Source organism: Cibotium barometz, chromosome 16, assembly GCF_041138505.1.
Source record: "Cibotium barometz isolate CiBa-2024 chromosome 16, ASM4113850v1, whole genome shotgun sequence".
Taxonomy (NCBI): Eukaryota; Viridiplantae; Streptophyta; class Polypodiopsida; order Cyatheales; family Cibotiaceae; genus Cibotium; species Cibotium barometz.
Genome location: NC_141061.1, coordinates 7,347,393 through 7,371,642, shown reverse-complemented (window position 1 = coordinate 7,371,642; position 24,250 = coordinate 7,347,393). Strand labels below are relative to the sequence as shown.

At 47.5% G+C, this 24,250-nt stretch overlaps 1 protein-coding gene across 1 annotated transcript in view; it reads right to left on the bottom strand.

Moving 5' to 3' along the window:
- Nucleotides 1-23,530, bottom strand: part of LOC147630320 (uncharacterized) — a 40,622-nt gene extending 17,092 nt beyond the window's left edge. Inside the window, exon 1 of the mRNA XM_086809973.1 lies at nucleotides 23,000-23,530. Coding sequence (XP_086666099.1) covers nucleotides 23,000-23,182 — 183 coding nt within the window. The 5' untranslated portion in view covers nucleotides 23,183-23,530. The remainder of the gene's footprint in view (nucleotides 1-22,999) is intronic.
- Nucleotides 23,531-24,250: the final 720 nt, after the last annotated feature.

Below are 24,250 nucleotides of genomic sequence, written 5' to 3'. Positions count from 1 at the left end.
TAAGAGGCAGCCAACTATTGCCCTATCTTCGACAGAGGCAGAGTACCGGGCTGCTTGTGGTGCTACTTGCGAGGTTGTGTGGTTGCGGAGGCTGCTAGGCGAGATTGGGTTTCCACAAAAGGAGCCCACAGTCATCCAGTGTGATAACCAGAGTTGTATAGCTATTACTCGGAACCCGGTCTTCGGCACATAGAGATACAGCATCACTTTGTACGTGAGAAGATCTTGGCTGGTGACATCTTGCTACTTTATTGTTCGACGGAGGACAATGCGGCGGACCTCTTCACGAAGTCTCTACCTCAGGCTACGCTCAGGCGGCACTCCAGCTCCCTAGGGTTGATTTCACAGCCAAGAGCTGAGAGGGGATGTTAGAAGTCATCTCCTGTCTTTATCAGACACCATGGCCTCTGTTGTGGGTGTGCCCGCCCTGTATAGGTGTTTTCTCATTTTTCCTCACTCCCTGTATTTTTTCCCCATTTTTTCATGGTGTGGGTGGCTGCCACAGGCTGGCAGGAGCTTCTGGTGCTGGCCGACTGCACTCTTGTACACGTGGAGCTGGCCGACCTGATCAGAAGGGGTCGTGGCTGTTTTTTTTTTACTGGCCGACTAGAAGTGCCCAGTCGTGAGGGCTGGCGGCGCATGCTAGCGCTGGCTGACTGCTATATGGGGCCATATAAATAGGCCCCATTGCCCCCACATTGTATTCATTCAGTTTTTTCCTCGGGATCTTGTGTATAGAGAAGAGTTACACGCCTATCTCTCTACTTCTCTTGTGCTGTCTATTTTCTGCACTCTACTTGCTCTTGTGGCCTCAGATTTGGTTATCATTTCCGCTGCGTATTTTGACAGCTTCCCCAAGAGTATGATGTGGTTCCCTAAACACTCCTGGCAACATGCTGATGCAAAACGTAGATATAGAGAGAGAGTAGAGAGAGAGAGAGATGCTGGAAAATTCAGTATATTGCTATAGTACAAAAAGGTACTTGTCTACAGCCATAGGTTGCCTTGAAGAAAAGGTGATAACACCCAAAATTCTGTCCCCCTATGGGACTCCTACTGACCCAATCCCTAGGGGATTGAATGGCTAGAGCAATGAGCATGAGTGCCTATTTATAGGCCTTGGATCCTTTGGAGAGTTGGCCGACTGCTCGTCGGCCAGCAGCCTTGGCATAAATACAAAAACGCAAGCCCCTTTTATCAACCGCCTTGTCTTTCTTGATGCGCTCCAGCCCCTTTGGCTCTCTGGAATCAGCCGACAGCCCTCTGGAACCAGCCGGCAACATCCTCCTCCATGATCCCCATGCCCTGCTCCAAGTCCACCACAGATTCTGCACCTGAGGCTCCTAAATTCTGGTTCTACTCATCTTTTACTGGCTGCCCCCTTCTGGATTAGCCCTGAGAAAGTACATGGCATTGATCATGCACATGACATCCCCCTCTGCTAAACTTGATGACGGGAATCCAACCTACTCTTGGATGACTGTCATCATCCCAATCCTTTTCCCAAAGTCCCCCTGTCATCCATCCATCCCTAGCAACCTTTTTCTCCGAAAGCCCACCTTGTTCTCCAAAACCACTCTGTCTTTGAATAAGATCTATGCATCTGTTCCATCTAGTCCACAATCCATTCCTGCCCTGACTCTGAACACTGTCTTGGTCTTCATTCCTGAGAAATGAGTCTGGCACTCTCACATCACCCTTGGAGGATAAACCTCCCTTGGGACCGTTGCCCGTGAACCTATCTGGCTCAGAGGACTGCCATCCCCTTTGGCTTTGTGGAACACCACCAACAAACCTCCTGGGAGCTTTTCCCGATCTGTGTTCCTTGCCTTGGGCTTCGTATCCGTGTACTTTCATGTACCTTGGACCTGTACACCATCATATGGGACTGAATCAATGTTTAGCTTTGCTGAGCCCGATGCTCTGATACCAATGTTACACGCGGAAGCTCTGGGAGTCTTCTTTCAGTCCTAAACACTCCTGGAAAACCATCTAATGCATAACGCAAATATAGAGAGAGAGTAGAGAGAGAGAGAGAGAGAGAGAGAGAGAGAGAGAGATGTGTGCTAGAAATTCAGTATATTCATATAGTACAAAAAGGGTACTTTGCTACAGCCCTAGGCTGCCTTCATAAAAAGGTGTAAACACCCAAAAATCTGGTCCTACAATAGGACTCCTACTGACCCAATCCCTAGGGGATTGAATGGTTACAATAACAAGCCTTGGGTGCCTTTTATAGGCCCTTGGGAAATATGAAGCGCTGGCAGACCAGCAGTCAGCCAAGCGACTGGACCAAATAAAACCAACGCTGAAGCGCCTGCCCTCCACCATGCAACCGACAGGTCCTGTAGTCAGCCGACAGGTCCTGTAGTCCTCTCCAAGTCTGCCCTAGCCAATCTGCACCCTGTGCTCCATAATCCAAGCTCTAATGGTCTTTTTCTGGTTACCTCTGCTGGAGAATCTCTGAGAAATGTTCATGGCACATTCATGCACATGACATCCCCCTCTGCTAAACTTGATGACGGGATTCCAACCTGTTCTTGGATGAATGTCATCATCCCATTCTTTTTCCCGAAGTCCCTCTATCATCCATCCATCCATCCCTGGCAACCCTTTTCTCTCAAAGCCCGGCCCGGTGTCCAAAACCACTTTGTCTCAAAATAAGATCTATGCATCTCTTCCATCTAGTCCACAATCCATTCTTGCCCCAACTCTGAACACTGTCTTGGTCTTCATTCCTGAGAAATGAGTCTGGCACTCTCACATCACCCTTGGAGGATAAACCTCCCTTGGGACCGTTGCCCGAGAACCTATCTGGCTCAGAGGACTGCCATCCCCTTTGGCTTTGTGGAACACCGCCAACAAACCTCCTGGGAGCTCTTCCCGATCTGTGTTCCTTGCCTTGGGCTTCGTATCCGTGTACTTTCTTGTACCTTGGACCTGTACACCATCATATGGGACTGAATCAGTGTTTGGCTTTGCTGAGCCTGATGCTTTGATACCAATGTTACACGCGGAAGCTCTGGGGGTCTTCTTTCAGCCCTAAACACTCCTGCCAACATGCTGATGCAAAACGTAGATATCGAGAGAGAGTAGAGAGAGAGAGATATGCTGGAAAATTCAGTATATTGCTATAGTACAAAAAGGTACTTGTCTACAGCCATAGGCTGCCTTGAAGAAAAGGTGATAACACCCAAAATTCTGTCCCCCTATGGGACTCCTACTGACCCGATCCCTAGGGGATTGAATGGCTAGAGCAATGAGCATGAGTGCCTATTTATAGGCCTTGGATCCTTTGGAGAGCTGGCCGACCAGCAGTCGGCCAGCAGCCTTGGCATAAATACAAAAACGCAAGCCCCTTTTATCAGCCGCCTTGTCTTTCTTGATGCGCTCCAACCCCTTGGCTCTCTGGAATCAGCCGACAGCCCTCTGGAACCAGCCGACAGCATCCTCCTCTGTCACATGCACTCTGCACTAAGTGCATGGTGACAACATGGCTCATCATCAGAAGTGCAGCATTTGTACAGTTTTAGAACCCAATAGGATGATAATTGTCGTACGCCGTGACCCCATTGTACATCCTCAGTCCAGGATAAGTCAGGCACGAGCTACGTAGGTCATTCCTCAGCCTTAGTGGGTCAGTCAGTCAGTCAAGTCCCTTAACCCACTTGGAGAGAATCATTCATGCATGTAGAGTCAGTAGAAGCCTTAGGGTTTGCATCAGAAAGCACTCTGCATCTTGCATAATATGCATACATATGCTTGTGCATCATTTAGAACATCCCCAAAGCCTTAGGGAATTTACTGGGATTTATCTGGTATTTTTTCCATATTTATTAGTATTTATTTATCATTATTTGCATTATTGGGCATTTATAAATATTAATTTTATTAAATGACCAACCTCCAGTTAGTATAAATAGGCTTGCCTAGAGCCTCTTTTGCTCATTCAGTCTTCATTGTGCTAAGAGCTCTCCTCTCTCTTGCTTTCAGCCCAAGACTAATCCAACCCTAGAGCCCATAAGCTTGCTTCTCCAGCCCTTGAGATCCATAGCTTCAGCCCAGCCCTAGGTGCTTGTCCTCAGCCTCCAATCAGCCTGTTTTCAGCACAAAGGCAGCCCTGATTCAGTCCCTTACAGTCCCCCAGATTCAGCCCACAGTCCATCATAGTTAACGCCAGCAAACCAGCCTTCAGACCTGCGTTTTGGTGCAGCCGTACAGCAGTCTACCTGCGTTTTGCTCCAGCCATACAGTAGCAGCCCTGAAATCATCTGTTGCTGCTGCGTTTCAGTCCATCAACACTCCTACACACATGCGTTTCTGTCCACAGCAGAACCCAGCCTTGAAGCAACAGTTTACAACAGTTTCCAGCCCTGAAATAGTTGTTTGCTTCAGTGTCCAGCATCCTGTGCATCATCAACACATTCAGCAGTCATCTGGTGAAGGTAACTCAGCATTCATATGTGTTTTCAGCATTCTAACAGTGTGTAGAACAGTCCACCTTCTTCTTCTTTGAGCCTCAGGTGTGCAGCCCTTCCTCATGCCCTTGGGAGGAGTGCATAGGCTCAAGATCAAGTCATTGAGGTGTTTCTACAGCAGTGTATAGATCAGCCGCTCTCCGATCCTCCGAGATCTTGCGTTTGGCTTATCTACAGTCCGAAGTCATTCTCTCTAAAGTAATAAAGCAAATACTATCTCGTTATCGGGATAGGGGGCCCTTCAGTGGGTAATTCGGGACCCAATCTGGTGTACAGTTCTCATATCTCTCTCTCATCTCTTTAAAGTTTGAAGTAAATGAAATGGATTGCTAAACTCACGAAACTCAGGATACAGAAGACGGTGTGAGCATATTGTGTGACAGGATCAACCAATACAAAGACTTCCGCTGCATATCACATTGGTATCAGATTCAGATAGTCCACACACACCGTATCCTAGCGTGGGGGCATCCTCGGATGGTTAGATTGCGTTCCGGCATGACCACCGACTTTAGCATCATGTCTACAGGAGAGAGTACTCATCAGCCGGAAGACGTCTCCCCCGAAGGAGACCTTGTTCTTCTGCCTACAGCAGACACCATAGCTCTTCTTAGAGCTCAGAACCAGCTACTCATGGAGCATCTCCAACTCTTGGAGGCAGCAGCAGCACGTCCTTCTACACCTCCAGCAGCACCCGACTACATCGCCCTCTTCTTTCAGATGGAACAACAAAGGAGAGAGGACGAGGCCCGAAGGAGAAGAGAAAAAGAAGAAAGACGGGACTATGAGGAAGCCCAACGCAGGATCGACGAAGACCGGCGTCAGGCTGAACTCGCCGCTCGGGAACACCAACGTGAGCTTGATCAAGAACGTATGTTACTCGAATACCAACGGGAAAAGGAGGCCATACACTTGAGGTATCAGCAGCTCTCCTCAGTCTCCCCAGTCATAGGTGTCACCAGCCAGCAGCCCGCAGCAGCATCAACCACCATCATTCGCAGTCAACCAAATTTCAGTAAGTATGATGGTAAGTGTGATCATTCTTCAGTTAATCAATTTATTCATCAGTTTAATGCTCATTTTCCATTAGCTAGGATCACAGACCCACAAGACAAAGTCCACTTAGCGGCTCCCCATCTCACTGGTGAGGCAGTCACTTGGTGGCAGCATTGGTCTAGTATTCATACTGACCAGGCCACAGGTGTCACAGCCTTTGACTGGGACATCTTTGTCCATGACCTGAAGACCAGATTTCTCCCGCCCCAGTACATGACCGGTCTGAAAGACGAGTTCTATGGACTCAGACAGAACGGTTCCCCAGTGCTTCAGTTTTCCGGTAAGGTTATTACTTTAGCACAGCAGTTAGGGTTATCTGAGCAGGCCAAGATGGAGCAATTCATTCGTGGATTGGACTCCAACATTCGGTTCACAGTTCGTAACTTTGAACCAAGTACATATGACCGGGCTCTGACTCTCGCTCAGAATGAAGAAATGAAGCTCAACGGGGGCAAGCCCAAGCAGACATCTCAGTCCAGTACCAAACCCCAGCAGCAGCAATCAGCTGCACAGTCAGGGAAAGGTAACGCATCTTCTAAAGATGCTAAGAAGGACAGCAGTAATAGCTCCAGTTCAGGGGGTAAGAAGGATAAAGAACCTAAGAAAACCCCTGATGAAAAGGCTAAAGCAGGCATTACTGGAGGTTATCTTCCTCCAGAGGAGCAAAAGAAGTATCAGTCAGAAAATAGATGTTTTTTCTGTCATATTATAGGGCATGGTAAGAAGGATTGCCACAAATGGCAAGCGGCACAAGCTGCCAAAGCCCCTTCTGCCACAGTTGCCACAGCTTCCTCAGCTCCTCCCGCCCCGCCTACTACCTCAAATGCAGTTCAACTTTTACCTTCCATGCATCCTATACCATCCGTGGTATTTGATGCTAAGCAGGAGGGTGAGAGCGATGCTGCTCAGAAGAGCCTTATCCGAGCTTATGGCTCTGCCCAGGGTCGACAGTTTGTAGTCCTTTTCGATATGGGCAGTTCTGAAGACGCCATCTCTCCCCAGTTGGCTAATAAATTGAACTGTACTTTAGTCCCATATCATTTGGATGTGGACGGGTTTACACCTGGTCTTCGCACCCACATTTCCCAGAAGGCACAGCAGTTTGCCTTTGAAGTTCAGAAGGCCTCATTTCAACGAGATTTCATCGTCTCCCCTCTGTTAGGGTGTGACATGATCTTAGGAATTCAATGGTTCCGTCAGTATGAGCCTATTCCCGATTGGGGGCAGGACACTTTTACTATTTGTAAAGGTTTTCCTGAGCCTGTCATGATTCGTGGGGATAGAAGCATTCTTGGCATCCCATTGATTTCACATCTCCAGGCCAGACGAGCTATCCGCAAGGGAGCAGAAGGAGCACTCCTTTATGTTCGTGCTCAAGCAGACCCTCCCTCATTAGTAGCATCCATTACATCTTCAGTCCCTCAGTTAGCAGACCTCCTATCCAGACACCAGGACATTATGCTTAGGGACGATCTCCCACCCAGTCTCCCACCCTCTCGCCTTGAGGACCATCACATTGATTTGGTCCTTGGATCAGATCCTCCTAGCAGGTTTCCCTATCGTCTTTCCAAGACTTTAGAGGGCGAGTTGGAAAAGCAGTTATCTGAGCTTCTCCGAGCCGGATTCATTCGGCCTTCTTCCTCCCCATTTGCTGCACCTATCCTATTTGTCCAAAAGAAGGACAAGTCTGCACGCCTTTGTGTAGACTACAGGGCATTAAACAAACTCACTATCAAGAACAAGTTTCCTATGCCCAGGATAGAGTACATTTTGGAGCGTTTAGGCGGTGCTAAATTTTTCACTAAGATCGACCTCAAGAGTGGTTACCATCAGGTCCGCATTTTTGAAGCTGACATTCCAAAAACAGCTTTCAGGACAGAGCGTGGTCACTACGAGTTCGTAGTCATGCCTTTTGGGCTTACAAATGCACCCGCAACGTTCAATAAGATGATGTCTAGGATTTTCGCAGTCCACATTGGGAAGTGTGTTTTCATATTCCTTGATGACATACTAGTCTTCTCAACCACTGCGGAGCAGCATGAGAAAGATGTGGAGAAAGTCTTGCAACTTTTGCGAGATAATCAGCTCTACATAAACGCCAAAAAGTCTATCTTTGGTGTTAAGGAAGTTCAGTATTTGGGCTACATCATCGGTTCCGATGGGATTAGATTGGACCCCTCAAAGGTTCAGGAGATCTTAGATTGGGATATTCCTAAGACCGCCCAAGAAATCCGTTCATTCGTAGGTCTTTGTCAGGCCTATAGTACCCATGTCCATCAGTTTTCCAACCTTGCAGCACCTCTTACCGACTTGCTCAAGGGGGTGAAGACTCGCAAGCAGAAAATCTCAGTTACAGGTAAGGCACTTGATGCATTCCGTGCACTCCAGAAAGCTGCCTCAGAAGCACCTGTATTAAAGTTAGCATCATGGGACGAACCTTTCGAGGTCATCACCGATGCCAGCAATGTAGCCATAGGTGCAGTCCTCCAGCAGGACAATAGACCCGTGGCATATTACAGCAGAAAGTTGGATGTCGCTGAAAAGAATTATTCAGTATATGACAAAGAGTTTTTGGGTGTGATCACAGCGCTCAAACATTGGAAGCCTTTTCTTTATGGACAGGCTTTCACAGTGAAAACAGACCACCAAGCACTTAAGTGGCTTCAGACTATGCCAAGTGCCCAGTGGAGTGATCGACAGGCCAGGTGGAGTCAAATCTTCCAACAGTTTGGAGGTATGATTGAATACATCCCTGGTAAGCATAACCCAGTAGCAGATGCTCTCAGTCGAAAGTCCAGCATCCAGGCAGTCCAAGAAGCTACCATTCTCGAAATCACGGGGAAGGACTTGGATAGTATGAAAGACCAATATGTCGACTCCCCTGAGTTTGGTACTCAGTATAGTTTGGCCCTCACTTCTGAGCCTGGCCACTATTCAATACAGAACGGTTGGTTGTTCTACAAGAATCGTCTCTGTGTTACTCGAGAAAAGCGTTCTGCTCTTCTCCATGATGCCCATGACTCCTTAGTTGGAGGACATAGGGGTATCAACAGTACCCTCGAGAAATTAGAACGGTCCTTTTATTGGCCAAAGATGAGGCGTGATGTCTATGCACATGTACAAGCCTGTAAGATTTGTCAAAAAGTCAAGGTTCCCCATACAAAGAAGGCAGGTTTACTTCAACCTTTGCCTATCCCCGACGGACCTTTCATCGACATATCTATGGACTTTGTAGGGCCTCTACCAGCATCCACTGGATCCCGTAACACTCAGTGTTTTACCATTGTGGATCGCTTTAGTAAGTTCTGCATGCTCATCCCATGCAAGCATACGGCCACAGCCGAGGACGTAGCCCGTCTGTTTCTCAAGCATTGGTATCCAATTTGTGGTTTGCCTAGCACCATAACATCAGATAGAGATTCCAAGTTTACCTCGCATTTCTGGAGGGCATTATTTGAAAACTTTGGAACTAAGTTGCAGTTGTCTAGTGCATTCCATCCCCAGACAGATGGCCAGACAAAAATTTATAATCAGTTGGCCTTTGATGTCCTCAAGTCATATTGTCATGACCAGCAGTCCAAATGGAAGCACTATCTTCCGTTGGTCCAAGCTATCTTGAACGACACGCATTCCAGTGTCGGACGGACTCCATATGAAGTAGCCTTTGGTCGCCGTTTTTCTTCTCTTTTGACGAGAATGGTGTCTCCATCTTTAGAGGCTAATAAAACCACGGAAGCATTTTCCGAGATCATTGAGTCAGTTAAAGACCGCTTGACCAAAGCTCATGAAGCATATAGCAGACAGGCAAATAAATCTAGACGAGATGTCCACTTCAAGGAAGGGGATTGGGTCTATTTGCGTATCATGAAGCAGAGATTGAAACAAGTGGGCAAACGTTGTCCCAAGCTTTCCTTCCGTAGTTTTGGCCCTTTTCCAATAGTTAAGAAGATAAGTGATGTCTCCATGAAGTTAAAGTTGCCTGCCAGTTGGACAATGCATGATGTTTTCCATGTTTCTTGGCTAAAACCATATGTTGGTCCAGAAGTGTTTGATGTTTCAGATGAACAGCAGCCAGATGTGGTAGACGAGGCAGAAGTGATTGAGCCTGAGCAGATCCTTCTTCATCGATGGAAGCATGGTTCCGGTCGACGAATTCGTCAGTTCTATACGAAGTTCCGAGATCGAGGCACCCACGAAGCCGTATGGCTCGACGAGGAGTTCTTCCAGGAGTACCCCCAGTTATTGGCGGACTACTTGGAAGCCATGAACCTGCCGCCAAGCTAATCAGGAGGGAATGTCACATGCACTCTGCACTAAGTGCATGGTGACAAGATGGCTCATCATCAGAAGTGCAGCATTTGTACAGTTTTAGAACCCAATAGGATGATAATTGTCGTACGCCGTGACCCCATTGTACATCCTCAGTCCAGGATAAGTCAGGCACGAGCTACGTAGGTCATTCCTCAGCCTTAGTGGGTCAGTCAGTCAGTCAAGTCCCTTAACCCACTTGGAGAGAATCATTCATGCATGTAGAGTCAGTAGAAGCCTTAGGGTTTGCATCAGAAAGCACTCTGCATCTTGCATAATATGCATACATATGCTTGTGCATCATTTAGAACATCCCCAAAGCCTTAGGGAATTTACTGGGATTTATCTGGTATTTTTTCCATATTTATTAGTATTTATTTATCATTATTTGCATTATTGGGCATTTATAAATATTAATTTTATTAAATGACCAACCTCCAGTTAGTATAAATAGGCTTGCCTAGAGCCTCTTTTGCTCATTCAGTCTTCATTGTGCTAAGAGCTCTCCTCTCTCTTGCTTTCAGCCCAAGACTAATCCAACCCTAGAGCCCATAAGCTTGCTTCTCCAGCCCTTGAGATCCATAGCTTCAGCCCAGCCCTAGGTGCTTGTCCTCAGCCTCCAATCAGCCTGTTTTCAGCACAAAGGCAGCCCTGATTCAGTCCCTTACAGTCCCCCAGATTCAGCCCACAGTCCATCATAGTTAACGCCAGCAAACCAGCCTTCAGACCTGCGTTTTGGTGCAGCCGTACAGCAGTCTACCTGCGTTTTGCTCCAGCCATACAGTAGCAGCCCTGAAATCATCTGTTGCTGCTGCATTTCAGTCCATCAACACTCCTACACACATGCGTTTCTGTCCACAGCAGAATCCAGCCTTGAAGCAACAGTTTACAACAGTTTCCAGCCCTGAAACAGTTGTTTGCTTCAGTGTCCAGCATCCTGTGCATCATCAACACATTCAGCAGTCATCTGGTGAAGGTAACTCAGCATTCATATGTGTTTTCAGCATTCTAACAGTGTGTAGAACAGTCCACCTTCTTCTTCTTTGAGCCTCAGGTGTGCAGCCCTTCCTCATGCCCTTGGGAGGAGTGCATAGGCTCAAGATCAAGTCATTGAGGTGTTTCTACAGCAGTGTACAGATCAGCCGCTCTCCGATCCTCCGAGATCTTGCGTTTGGCTTATCTACAGTCCGAAGTCATTCTCTCTAAAGTAATAAAGCAAATACTATCTCGTTATCGGGATAGGGGGCCCTTCAGTGGGTAATTCGGGACCCAATCTGGTGTACAGTTCTCATATCTCTCTCTCATCTCTTTAAAGTTTGAAGTAAATGAAATGGATTGCTAAACTCACGAAACTCAGGATACAGAAGACGGTGTGAGCATATTGTGTGACAGGATCAACCAATACAAAGACTTCCGCTGCATATCACATCCTCCATGATCCCCATGCCCTGCTCCAAGTCCACCACAGATTCTGGACCTGAGGCTCCTAAATTCTAGTTCTACTCATCTTTTACTGGCTGCCCCCTTCTGGATTAGCCCTGAGAAAGTACATGGCATTGATCATGCACATGACAAGGTACCAGGTCACAACCACTCAATTGGATTTTGATGATCTTAGCTCTCTACTCTTGGAGGAAGAGTTCGTCCTAGTCTCATAGGGTAAGATGAAGGTGTCTCTCAACAATTCTGATCAAGCACTTTCTACAGTTCAGAAGAAAGGTCGGAGTCGCTGCCTCTTGTGGGAAGTGCGGACATCTGTCCAAGAATTGTTTGTCCAAGAAGAAGGACAAGACCAAGGGCAAGTCTTCATCTCAAAAAAAAAGCAAAGACACGACAAACGACAGTAATACAGATTCCTCCAGTAACACATCTAGGGCTCCCAATACAGATTCCTCCAGTAACACATCTAGGGCGCTTCCGGCTCAGGAGGACCAAGATGGTGTACTTCTCTAGTATACATGCAGTTCCTCCCATGTGCTTCCAGCCAAAGGAGGCTTGTGGGCGGGAGAGGGGGCTGATTGCAGCTCCACTTACTAGTGCATGGGAACCGTGATTCGGAGTTCCAAGCATTAGACATTTGGCAGGACATGGTTATCTTTGGTGTAACAGAAATTATGAACTGGATCTATTCCGAGTTCATTGTTCGAGGTTTTTGGGACGTGATGTGTTTTTTGTCCACTGTTGGGGATTATGGGCGTGATGTGTCCAGCAGCTCATCATCTATTTTTGGAGTTCACTGCACACTTGTGTGGGAGTTTGTAGCCAAGCAAAGTTCCTTGCTGTTCGTGGTGGCATTTTATTTCAAGGAAACAAGTTGGTGGGTGCTCTCTCTGAGGTGATTCCAGTATTCGCAGTGCTGGAGGGTCCATGGTTGCATCTTCATCAACTTATCTTCTTCAAACTCTTGCACACTATGAGCTGCAGAGAGAGTGATAGAATTTGTGCATCTCAGTGTTATGGGGTTGTGCCTATTTTATGCGCATTTATCTATTTTTCTCATGTGTAGTTGGTCGTGGAGCAATCGGCCAGCTCTTAGGGGCTGCCGACTAGTTCCCATAATCACTATATAAGAAGTCTCCCCATTATTCACTTCACCATCCAATCCCTTGCACATTGTTCAACACTTCTACTGGCTATTGCCATTGTAAAGCTATTTGCTATTATAAAAGGTGATCTTGTCCACAAGCTCTCTCTCTCGGAATATGCAACGGATATGAGACAAACAACTGAGAGCAAGAAAATACAAAACTCCATGCTGAAGATGTGCCCACGTAGAAGACAAATACGGTAGAGAGAAAAACGCAAAAGAGAGAGAGTGAGAAGCTGTATAAACTCTCTGTTATATACAAGATCCGGTACAATTTGGGAAGTGGGGGCAAGGGTGGTATTTATACCACCCTCATATGCTGGTCGGCCAGCCATAAACCAACTGACAACAACCCTTGCTGTCCACAATTGAAAAACAGCCAGTCGGCTGGTAAAGCCAAGTCGGCTAGAAGAGAACTACCCCACGACCAAGAGAAAATGGAAAAAATGAATGGAAAAATGGAAAAATGGAGAAACATCTAAATGGGTGGGCACACCCACAACAAAGGCCCTAGTGTGTAATGTACAGACAGGAGATGACTACTTTCACCCCCAAACTCTAGCAAGATGTCATCAGCAAAAAAACTTCTCACGAGCAAAGTGACCCTGGATGACCCTGGGTTCCGCTAGTGGAAACCCAATCTTGCCAAGTAACCTCTGCAACCTCACCACCTCGCAAGCAACACCACAAGCAGCCCGGTACTCTGGCTCAGTAGACGACAAGGCAAAAGTTGGCTGCCTCTTGCTGCTCCATGGAACAGCTCCTGAGCCAAGGGTAATTCGGAATTCCGTAGCCTAATGTAGATATCCTCATGTCTTGATCTCCTCCCCAATCTAAGTCACTCCAACCGTGGAGGTCTGACTCCATCCATCGTTCCTCCTCTAGTGTCATAGAAGAGTCCAAGATCCTTCGTACCTTGTAGATACCGCAAGATCCGAAATCCTGCATCCCAATGAGTCTTCGAAGGTGTCTGCATGAATGAGCTCAACAGCCCCGCCGAGAAGCTCAAGTCCAATCTGGTGTTCAGCAACCAAACCGCTTCCGATACAAGGAGGTATTAACCTCCTCACAAGGATCATCAATCGTAACTTTGGTATGCCAAGTCCTGGGAACCTGCTGAAGACCATACAAGGCTCTTCGAAACCTGTAAACCACCCCCTCTGAACCTGAAACCTCAAAGCCTGGAGGCTGCTCAACAGACACCTCCTCCCACAAGTCACCATCTGCCACTTGCATGGCTTTCCTACAAGTCCCCTGCGAAAGAGCTTCCTCAATTGCAGGAGGTTCTTTGTCCCAAATGATACGAGACATCAAAGCATAGTTCACTTGTAAAGGTTTCTCTTACTGACAAACGCAAGAACTAGAATGTTCCCGTCTGCTGCTATCATCCGGCAAGCCATCCACCATCTGGTCGTCCCGGAAAGCCTGCCACAATGTATCCACATTCAAGTGGTCATGACGAAACTGCCACACATCGCCTAACTGAGAACCTGTAAGAGAGAGTGCTTCCCATTCTCCACTGCGCCTTCCCATACAACCTGGCCTATTGCTTTGTCCCATAGAGCAGCAAAATGCTCATCAAACTCCACCCGTACGCCAGTCTTGCAAACCTCATGCATTGACAACAGATGAAAACCAAGAGATGGGACAAAAAGAACCTAGGAGGAATGCAACCTACGTGCCTTCTAAGATCATGTAATAACTCTCGAGAAGGAGTCATGTGACTGGAAGCACCACTGTCTAGAAGAAGATGAAACGCCGATGTCCATAATCTCCAAGTGCACAAAAGCTGGAGTCTTCACGGTTACTGCTGAGGAATCTGCACCCTTCTTGATGCTCCGCTTAGGACATTTCCTCCAATAGTGGCCTTTCTCGCCACAATTGTTACAGGTCCTCTCTGCCTTCAAGGCGTCACGATCCAAGTCGGACTCCTGCTCATAAGACTTCTCCTGTGAAGACTTCCCTTTGCCCTTCCTGCGGCCTTTCAACCATTGGCCAGTCAAGGCCTTAGAACCTCCGCCCTGTGGAGGGTTCGTAAAATGCTCTTCCTGGTCCAAGACCATAGACACAAGCTCGTCCCATGTGATGGTGCTAAGCCTACCACTGGTGATGAAAGAGGAGCAGAAATCTGAGTACTCAGAAGTCAGATGAGACAGCAAAGTGATGGCCATGTCCTCTGAAGATATCTCCTTCTCAGCCTAAAGAACCTCCTACTGAAGAGCCTGCAACTTGTTGATGTGCTCCGCATCGTTGAAGACTTTGCAGGATCCGTCACCCGCATCTGCACTTCCAAGGAGATCTGATTCATGGATGATACCCTGTTATATAGAGAAGCCAAATGCTGCCAAATCCCTCTAGCCAACGTCATACGTTTGATATGATTAATCACCTGTGGTGTGCAATTAAGAAAGATGAAAGTACGCACACGGGCATTGACACAATCTCACAACCGTGCTTGTGCATGAGCCTCCCGTTCTTTCCGAGTAGGGGATAAAAGCTCCCCGTCCTCCAACTCCGGCCGTGAACACCAACAACAATGAAATCAGCCAAGTCATAAGACTCCAAGATAGACTCCATCATTACCTTCCATATGCCGTAGTTGGTCCCGTCCAACTATCGATCCACCGGGAATGTGGGGAGAGTAGGGATCTTTAAGGCTCCAACACCTACAAAGAGGCGACCACCCTTCTCTCTCTCTCAGACGTTTTGGTGCGCCGCCTCCTCTTCAGGCTGCGCCACCTTCACCTCTTCCACGGACGGCTGCGCATGCTCTAGCTGGTGGCTGTTTCCTTCCATCGGCGCATGCTCCTCCTCCCGTACAGGTTTCTGTACTCTTCAGCTGGTGGCTGCGCATGCTCCTCCTCCCATTCAGGCGGTTGTCTACTCTTCTCTACAGGCTGCCCTCTACACTGCAGGTGGCGCAGGCTGCAGCCAGGCGACTTCAACACCTTACAGGCGGCTGCAGCCAGGCGTTACCTCTCCAAAGGCGGCTACTACTCCTATTCTGCAGGCGGCTCCTCCTCATCCTCTCCATAGGCGGCTACGCCTCCTCCTCCTCCACAGAGCAGGCGGCTGTGTCCTGCACAGCAGGCGGTTGTGCTCCTCGACAAGCGGTTACACCTTCCCTCCATAGGCGGTTACAGGTGGCTACACCTCTTACACAGGCAACTCCTCCTCTTTCTCCTCGACAGGCTGCTGCGCCCTGGTATCTACTTCTAGTAGCTGCACACAGACACCTCGGATATCTGTCTGCCATTTGCGAGCTACAAGTAAGTGAATTCAGATTTAAGTAAAGAACTTTGTTGTAAATCTGATAAAGGATTCTCTCTACCGCTAACACCCGTTCGGTGCCGGGTAGTCCAAGCTTTTGGAGAACCACGGTCCAAAGGTGCCGAGATCGGGAGAGCCAGGCGTTAGTACGGGAGCACCTGTTTGTGCGTGGCCCTGGAACACCAGTGGGGCGCTCTCCGCGGATTCCAGTGAAGGCACAGAACCGTAGAGACTGGACCACTCAAGTGGTCGCTCTCCTTCGAACATCTACTTCGAGCCTCTTGTTTGGTACTGTATTCATCTCAGTTGTACATGGACATCACCTGGTTCTTTGAACCCATGGAGCATTGTATTTGTTAAATACTCCCAATAATATATCATATATTGAGGGGGGGTCGGCCCGTTCCGGCCCCAGTGCTGGTGTCCATCTATCAACATTTCATTTCATTTCAATTTTCAGTTGTTATTAAGTTGTCCATTTCAAATTGTGATATTTAAGTTGTGCTATTACGCGTGTGGGTGTCCAACGGAGTCTATTCCCACTTGACAGGATCGGTTTCAGTTATCATCTCAAGGAGTGATCTTGGTCTTGTGAAGGGAGGGTGGGTGGGAAAAAATTTAAAGAAGAGGCTGCCTTCCTTGCTTTGACCCGCTTCTCCATGTCCCGCACGGTCCACCAAAGTCTCCAATCAACACCAATCACAAACAGTCCCAAAACTCTCACAAGCTCTCCAAGGTCTTTAAGGTCTTCAGTAGTCCCGCAAGCTCTCCAATATCTTCAAGGTCTTCGAGCAGCCTCAAGCTCTAATACCATGTCGGAATACGTAGCGGATATGAGACAAACAACTGAGAGCAGGAAAACGTAGAACTCCACACTGAAGATGTGCTGTGACATGTGAGAGGTTAAGACCGTAGTAATCACAACCTTAGTCTATACTTAACTGCACTTAATGATGTTTAAGAGACAAACAGATATGTGTCAATGCAATGCAGCTATATTAGATGAATGAATGATGTTACAATGAGATCCAAATGGATCTGTACTGCTGAATATGCTGCCTATATGCTGAATATGCGGGATGAACTGCTGTCCACTCTTTCCCTTGTCTCCTGGGAAGGAAACACTGAAGGGAGGCTTGGGAACAGATGCTGAATGCTGATGGAATGATGAAATGCAGACCTGTAGGGCTGAACTGACTGCGTTTGCTGATGATGATGGCTGAACTGATGATGCGTTTGCTGACTATGCTGATGGAGATGCGTTAACTGAATGCTGATGGTGATATGCTGAAACGCATGATGATCCAGAGGAGGCTGCGTTTGCTGATGAGCTTGCTGAGGATGATATGCTGAAACGCTGCTGATCCAGATGAAGGATGCGCTTCACTCTGATGATCCCCTCATGACTGAATGGATGAGGCGCCTGAATATATATGGGTGAGAGGCTGCTGGTCGGCCAGATGGACTGCAGTCGGCCAGATGTCAGAAGCCCACGACTGGATAATAGCATAAATGCTAGTTGGCTGCCCCAAAAATGCATAAAATGCCTGAATAATGCCTGATAAATGCTGGTAAAATATCTGATAAATCTGATGATGCTAATGATGATGCCATGTCACTGTACACCTGACTGGTGTGCACGTGACATGTGCCCACATAGAAGACAAATACAATAAAGAGAAAAACGCAGAAGAGAGAGAGTGAGAAGCTATATAAACTCTGCTATATACAAGATCCAGTACAATCTGGGAAGTGGGAACAAGGGTAGTATTTATACCACCCTCATATGCTGGTCGGGTAGCCATAAACCAACCGACAGCAACCCTTGCTGTCCACGACTGAAAAACAGCCAGTCGGCTAGTAAAGCCAAGTCGGCCAGGACAGCAACAGTCGGCCAAAAGAGAACTGTTCCACGACCAGGAGAAAATGGAAAAATGAAAAAAATGGAGAAACACCTAAATGGGCGGCACACCCACAACAAAGGCCCTGGTGTGTAATGTACAGACAAGAGATGACTACGAACACTCTCTACTCTCTCTCTTGTTCAGTTTATGCTTCCACCTGTGCATTCTCCAACAAGAAGCCCCTTTGACTTTTGCCTCATGGTTACTTTTCATACACTCTCTTTTACAGGAGTGTGTGCACATGCCTCTATGCTTTTGTACTTGGATAAGGCATATTCTCCAACACTCCCCCTCAAGCATTATCATAGTACACACTTCATTTGGATTAATCTATGCCTATGACATAGTTTCACTATAAGTTGTGTCATTTCTGTCCTTGAAGTAGAGTTGATGGTAGGTAAAGCCTATCTTTTTTTTAGTAGATCTTTAAAAGACCCATGAGTCTTCGTACTCTGCAAAGTTTGCATCTTCTTTGCAAGTTTCTTCTTCTTCCTAGGCAACATTGGCATATGCAGAATCCTTCTCATTGTAATTGTGTTTCCCACAATGTTTGCGAGGCTTCTTGGGATAGCAATCCTTCTCTTTATGATTGTTCCTACCACAAATGGAACACTTTTTACCTTTGAAGTTCTTCTTTGTGAAGAAGGATCTGTCTGTCAGAATACGCAGCGGAGATGATGACCAGATCTAGGAACACGAGCAAAAAACGCAGACAGAAAAACAGCACAAGAGAAAGAGAGATGTAGGCGTGTAACTCTACTCTGATATACACAAGAAGATCCCGAGAAATGATACAAATAGTGGTATGGGGCTGGGGGCCTATATATATGCCCCCACATCAGCAGTCGGCCTGCTGTAGGGCAACCAACAGGACACAAGAACCTCACGACCGGATAAAACACAGTCGGCCAGCATCAAGATAAGTCGGCCAGCACAGCAAGAGAGTCCCACAACTCATGAGGTGCAGTCGGCTATCACACAGATACACTCGGCCAGGCTCAGTGTCCACCCGCCACTACAGGGCTGCCTCCCAAGCCACAGAAAAATGGGAAAAAAATAGGGGAAAAATACGGGGAGTGAGGAAAAATGATAAAACACCTGATAAGGGCGGGCACATCCACAACAAAGGCCCTGGTGTATAAATCTAGACAAGAGATGACTTCTAACACCCCCTCTCAGCTCCTGGCTGTGTAACCAACCACAGGGAGCTGGGGTGCCGCCTGAGCAAATCCTGAGAGAGCGACTTCGTGAAGAGGTCCACAGTACTGTCCTCCGTCGAACAGAACTCCAGCAAGATGTCATCAGCAACAATCTGTTCACGAACAAAGTGCCTCTGGATGACCATGGGTTCCTCCAGTGGAAGCCCAAACCTGCAATGTAACCTCCTGCTGCTCCGTAAAACTGCTCCTGGGCCATAAGTAGATCTCCTCGTGTCCAAATCTCCTCCCCAAACCGAGTCACTCCAACCGTGGAGTCGGACTCCATCCAACAATCCCCCTCCTGTGTACAAGAGTCCATGATCCTTCGCATGCCGCAGAAACCACAGGAAACGCAATCCTGCCTCCCAAAGAGACATCTGCAACCAAGAGCTCAACCGCCTCATCAGGAAGCTCCCGTCCAATCCGGTGTCCATCAACCAGATCAATGAACCATACAGCTTCTGAGTCACAGAGACATCACACTGCTCACAAGGATCAACACCTGTTACGGTGCACAAACAAGTCCTGGAAACCTGATGAAACGTGTCAACCACCCCCTCTGAATCCGGAACCACAAAGCCTGGAGAAACCACCTCCTTCTGCAAGTAAGCACCTGCCACCTGCCTGGCTTTCCGAAAGGTCCCCGTGGAAGGAACATCCTCATCTACTGGAGGTTCTTTGTCCCGAACACTACGAGACATCAGAGCATAAGTGACATGTTCAGCTTCCTCTGACTGTCGAACACAAGAACTACCAACATCAGTACTGGAAAGTTCCTGCCAACTGCTGCCATCTACTGGCAAGCTATCCACCACCTGGTCTCGGAAAGCCCGCTCCTGCAGCGTATCCACACTTGAGTGGCCATTACCAGACTGCCACTCATCATCACAATCCTGAGGACCTGGGAGAGAGAGTGTTGAAAGTCTATAAACTCCATTCTCCACTCCGCCTTCCCAAACCACTTGGCCTGTTGCTTTGTCCCGGAGAGCAACAAAATGCTCATCAAACTCCACCCGTACGCCAGTCTTGCAAACCTGATGCACTGACAACAGATGAAAACCAAGTGCCGGAACATACAACACCTGGGAGGAATGCTTCCCCCCTCTGCCATCGGGAACTATCTCCATCCTACCCTCACTGTGAACTGGGATAGTGGACGTATCCCCAGTAAGAATATGACCAGAACACCTGCAGAGATCCTATAAACCGGAACGGGAAGGAGTCATGTGACTGGAAGCACCACTATCGAGAATCCACTCCCGAGTATCCGTTGCGGAGAGTCCTCCAATCTCCTCCCTGCCTGAAGAAAATGAAACATCGGTGTCCATCACCTCCAGGTGCACAAAAGCCAGAGTCTTCATGATTGCTGCTGAGGAATCTTCACCCTTCTCGGTCTTCCGCTTGACTGCCTCCAGTAGTGGCCTTTCTCGCCACAATCATTACAGGTCCTCTCTGCCTTCAGTTTCTCGCGGTCAGCGTCGGACTTCTTCTCAGAAGACTTCTCCGATGAAGCCTTCCCTTTGCCCGAGTTACGGCCTTTCGACCGTTGGCCAGTTAAGGCCTCCGAACCTCCATCCCGAGGAGGATTCGTGAATCGTTCCTCCTGGTCCAGGACCATGGGCACAAGCTCCTCCCACGTGATGGTGCTGAGCCTGCCACTGGTAATCAAAGAGGAGTAAAATGCTGAGTACGAAGAGGGCAAGTGCGACAGCAACGTTATGGCCATGTCCTCTGACGATATCTCCTTCCCAGCCTGAAAAACTTCCTGCTGAAGAGCCTGCAGCTTGTTAATATGCTCCCGCATCGTCGACGACTTTGCAAGGCTCATAACCCGCATCTGTACTTCCAAGGAAATCCTCTTCATGGGCGATACCCTGTTGTAAAGTGAGGCCAAATGCTGCCATATACCTCTGGCCAGCGTGATATGCTTTACATGATTGATTACCTGTGGTGTGCAGTTGAGGAAAATAAACGAACGGACCCTGGCGTTGACACGATCCCACATCTGTGTCTGGGCCTCCCGGTCCTTCCGGATGGACGGTAACTCCCCTTCCTCTACTTCCAGCTGTGGAACACCAACAACGACGAAATCGGCGAGGTCGTAAGACTCTAGAACGGATTCCATCATCACCTTCCATATGCCGTAGTTGCTCCCGTCCAACTGACGGTCCACCGGGAACGTGGGAGTGTCGGGATCTTCACATGTCTCTCGACCATCTCAAACAGATCTGCCATAGCGGGGATGTACTCTGAAAAGGGTGGGTCGGTGGGAACAAAGAAGAACTAAAACCTGCAAGTGGCTGTCCAGCAAATCAGCCCGCCTTCCTCTTGCACCTTCTCTTCCCGATTAGCCCAAAACAGTCCACCAATCAGCCACAAAACAGTCCCCCTCTTGCTCACACAAATCCCAAGACCTATCTAGAGCCTAGGGCTCTGATACCATGTCAGAATACGCAGCGGAGATGATGACCAGATCTGGGAACACAAGAGCAAAAAACGCAGGCAAAAAAACAGCACAAGAGAAAGAGAGATGTAGGCGTGTAACTTTGCTCTGATATACACAAGAAGATCCCGAGAAATGATACAAATAGTGGTATGGGGCTGGGGGCCTATATATATGCCCCCACATCAGCAGTCGGCCTGCTGTAGGGCAGCCGACAGGACACAAGAACCTCACGACTGGATAAAACACAGTCGGCCAACATCAAGATAAGTCGGCCAGCAGCAGGAGAGTCCCACGACTCATGAGGTGCAGTCGGCTATCACACAGATGCACTCGGCCAGGCTCAGTGTCCACCCGCCACTACAGGGCTGCCTCCCAAGCCACAAAAAAATGGGAAAAAAATAGGGGAAAAATACGGGGAGTGAGGAAAAATGATAAAACACCTGATAAGGGCGGGCACACCCACAACAAAGGCCCTGGTGTATAATTCTAGACAGGAGATGACTTCTAACACTGTCTCCCTCCGCAATGTTGTTCTTGACCTTCCTTTCTTCTTCCTAAAGGAGATTACAATCCCTTCCAAGGTAAGATTTGGCAAGTTCTTCAATGTGGTGATGAGATTTCTATAAAGCTCTTCAAGCATAGACTTTATGAGCACTGCTAGGGCCCCATCTTCTACATCTTCTTCAACGTTAGCTTTAAGACCTACAAGCCGGTTTATTAAGAACTTCATCTTGGTCACATGAGCATCACAGCTCTCATGTGGTTGTATTACAAGACTATAGCACTCTATCTACAAAAAAACTTTAGAATTTCTTGCCTCTTGTCCAAAAATCTTGTCCATCTTTTCATATGCTGCTTCTTTAAAGATTAGGAGATCTGCAACATGGTGTATAAAATTTTTAGAGAGTCCTAGAAATACTTCTTAGAGATTGCCTACAAAGCTTGCATGTAGTGTCTTTCATGTAAGGAATGGTGAGTCACAGTGTTAAGTCAAGCTAATGAGAACACAGCAATGGATAGGACTGTCTTCCTTCACCAAGAGTAGGAAGGTTGCGCTTTGATACCAATGTAACCCCCCCTCCTCCCCGATCAATAGAGGCTCTTTCTCTCACTACTGAGTTCACATTAACAAGTCCTTTAAAAAATAACAACTTAACATACCATTCACATAGCATAAAGTGAGAGGAGACACACACTCGGGCCCAAAGAAGCTGACCCCCCTTCAAAATTCTTTATTATAGAAAGAGTATTTTCCAGATACAAATGTAAGGGTGCCAATTACTAGTGTTTCAAGTGTAAAAAAACAAATCAAGTAGTAGCTCCAAACCCTAGCCTTAGGGTCAGGTCAAGAACCATCCACCTCCCTAGACACTAAGCAAGAGGAAAACTGCATGCTTGTCTCCTAATCAAGCCGCTCAGCAAGGGTAGAGGCACCACCATCCCAAGTCCATGACAAGGAGAGACGCATGATTGCTACTTGAACCCCTAAGAAAGAGTAGAGGCACCACCGCCCAAGTCCAAGTCAAGGGAAGAACTGGTGCAAGGATGCCCATCAGAATAGATTTTGACAAGAACCCAAGAGAAAACCTTGGGCTAGATTGACCTATCAGAAGTATCAATGCTAGATCAGAATTGATTTTGGTACAAAGTATCAGAAACCCTAGTTGTAGATTCACTAAAACCATGATTGTGGATTTACAGAAATACAAATGCCTTATAGAGAAAACCTAATGCTGAATAGATAATGATACCTGGACACCCCCACCTCCAGGCGAGCACTCGGAGACGACAGGTGCGATGAGGCCCTTCTCATTAGGTACAGCCACTTTGACAGTGAAGCCAGCGGGGGCTTTTCCTTCGCTCTGCTCGTGATGGCGGATTTCATCCTTGAAGAGCCCAAAATGCCCAAAAAATTTCCTGAGAAAACCGGCCATGGGATGTGGATAGCTTCTGCTTGTTTTTAGGATGATCAAGAAATTCTGCAATGGTCTCGAGGAAAACCTGGCCCCTTCATCAGAGAGATCGTGTAAATCCTTCCTACTGCAGCTCTAAAATTCTCGAGTAGCTCAGACTTTAGCCCTGTCTAAGTTCTTTTCTCGCCTGCTATCCAATGGAGGGCAATGTGTAAATGGAATAAGGACCCTTGAGGCTACTAAAGAATGGGAACGGGAGACGCCTGGTTACACAGAGGTCGCGACGAGTTGATGAAGAAGAAGAAGGACCTGCCTGCAAGAGCTCAAAGGCTCAACCACAGAGATGGATGATATGCTATAAGTTGACACTACCAATCAACTTTAATGACCTTGAGGCTTGGTAGCCAACAAAGTATATCAATGCTTTACGCGATTGGATTTCAATGTGCAATGGGATACGAAGTATCATTACATGTTTATATATAATTTGGTTTTTTTATTTTCTGCATGTCTCTAAACCACTTAGCATGACCGATCGTATGGTTAAAGGAGCAAGAATCCACATACCATATATCTTGAGATCTTGACAGTTATGGAACTGAACATGTGCTGCATCACAAACAGCTGCTCACTTCTGTCATCACCTCCCTATCTACTAGATGATGCATAGTTGCCTCGCTGCAACTTTCCACTTTTAATGTCATTCTACTCTTTATAGCAGTCCTTTGCCATGTACCCTAGTTTGCCAATAATAGCACTCTATGCTATTTGCATTCTGATTTCTTTGCCAACCACCTCGGCCTCTTTGTCTCCCCTTGCCTCTAGATTGGCCTCCTCCACCTGTGTGTGATTGCTGCTATGAATCATTGGACTGTTGTCCAGAATTTTGATTTCCTTATCGGCCACCACCTTGGCCTCGACCACGACCTCTATCTCTGTCTCTACCTGAATTGGAGTAGAAGGCCTATTCTGATGTGTTCTTGCTTTGTGACGAAGAGTCTTCACCTAAAGCCTTTTCTTCTATGATCAACACATAGACACCAAGTCCCGAAAGTCGAGAATATTCTCCCTGACTGAAATAGAGGTCTT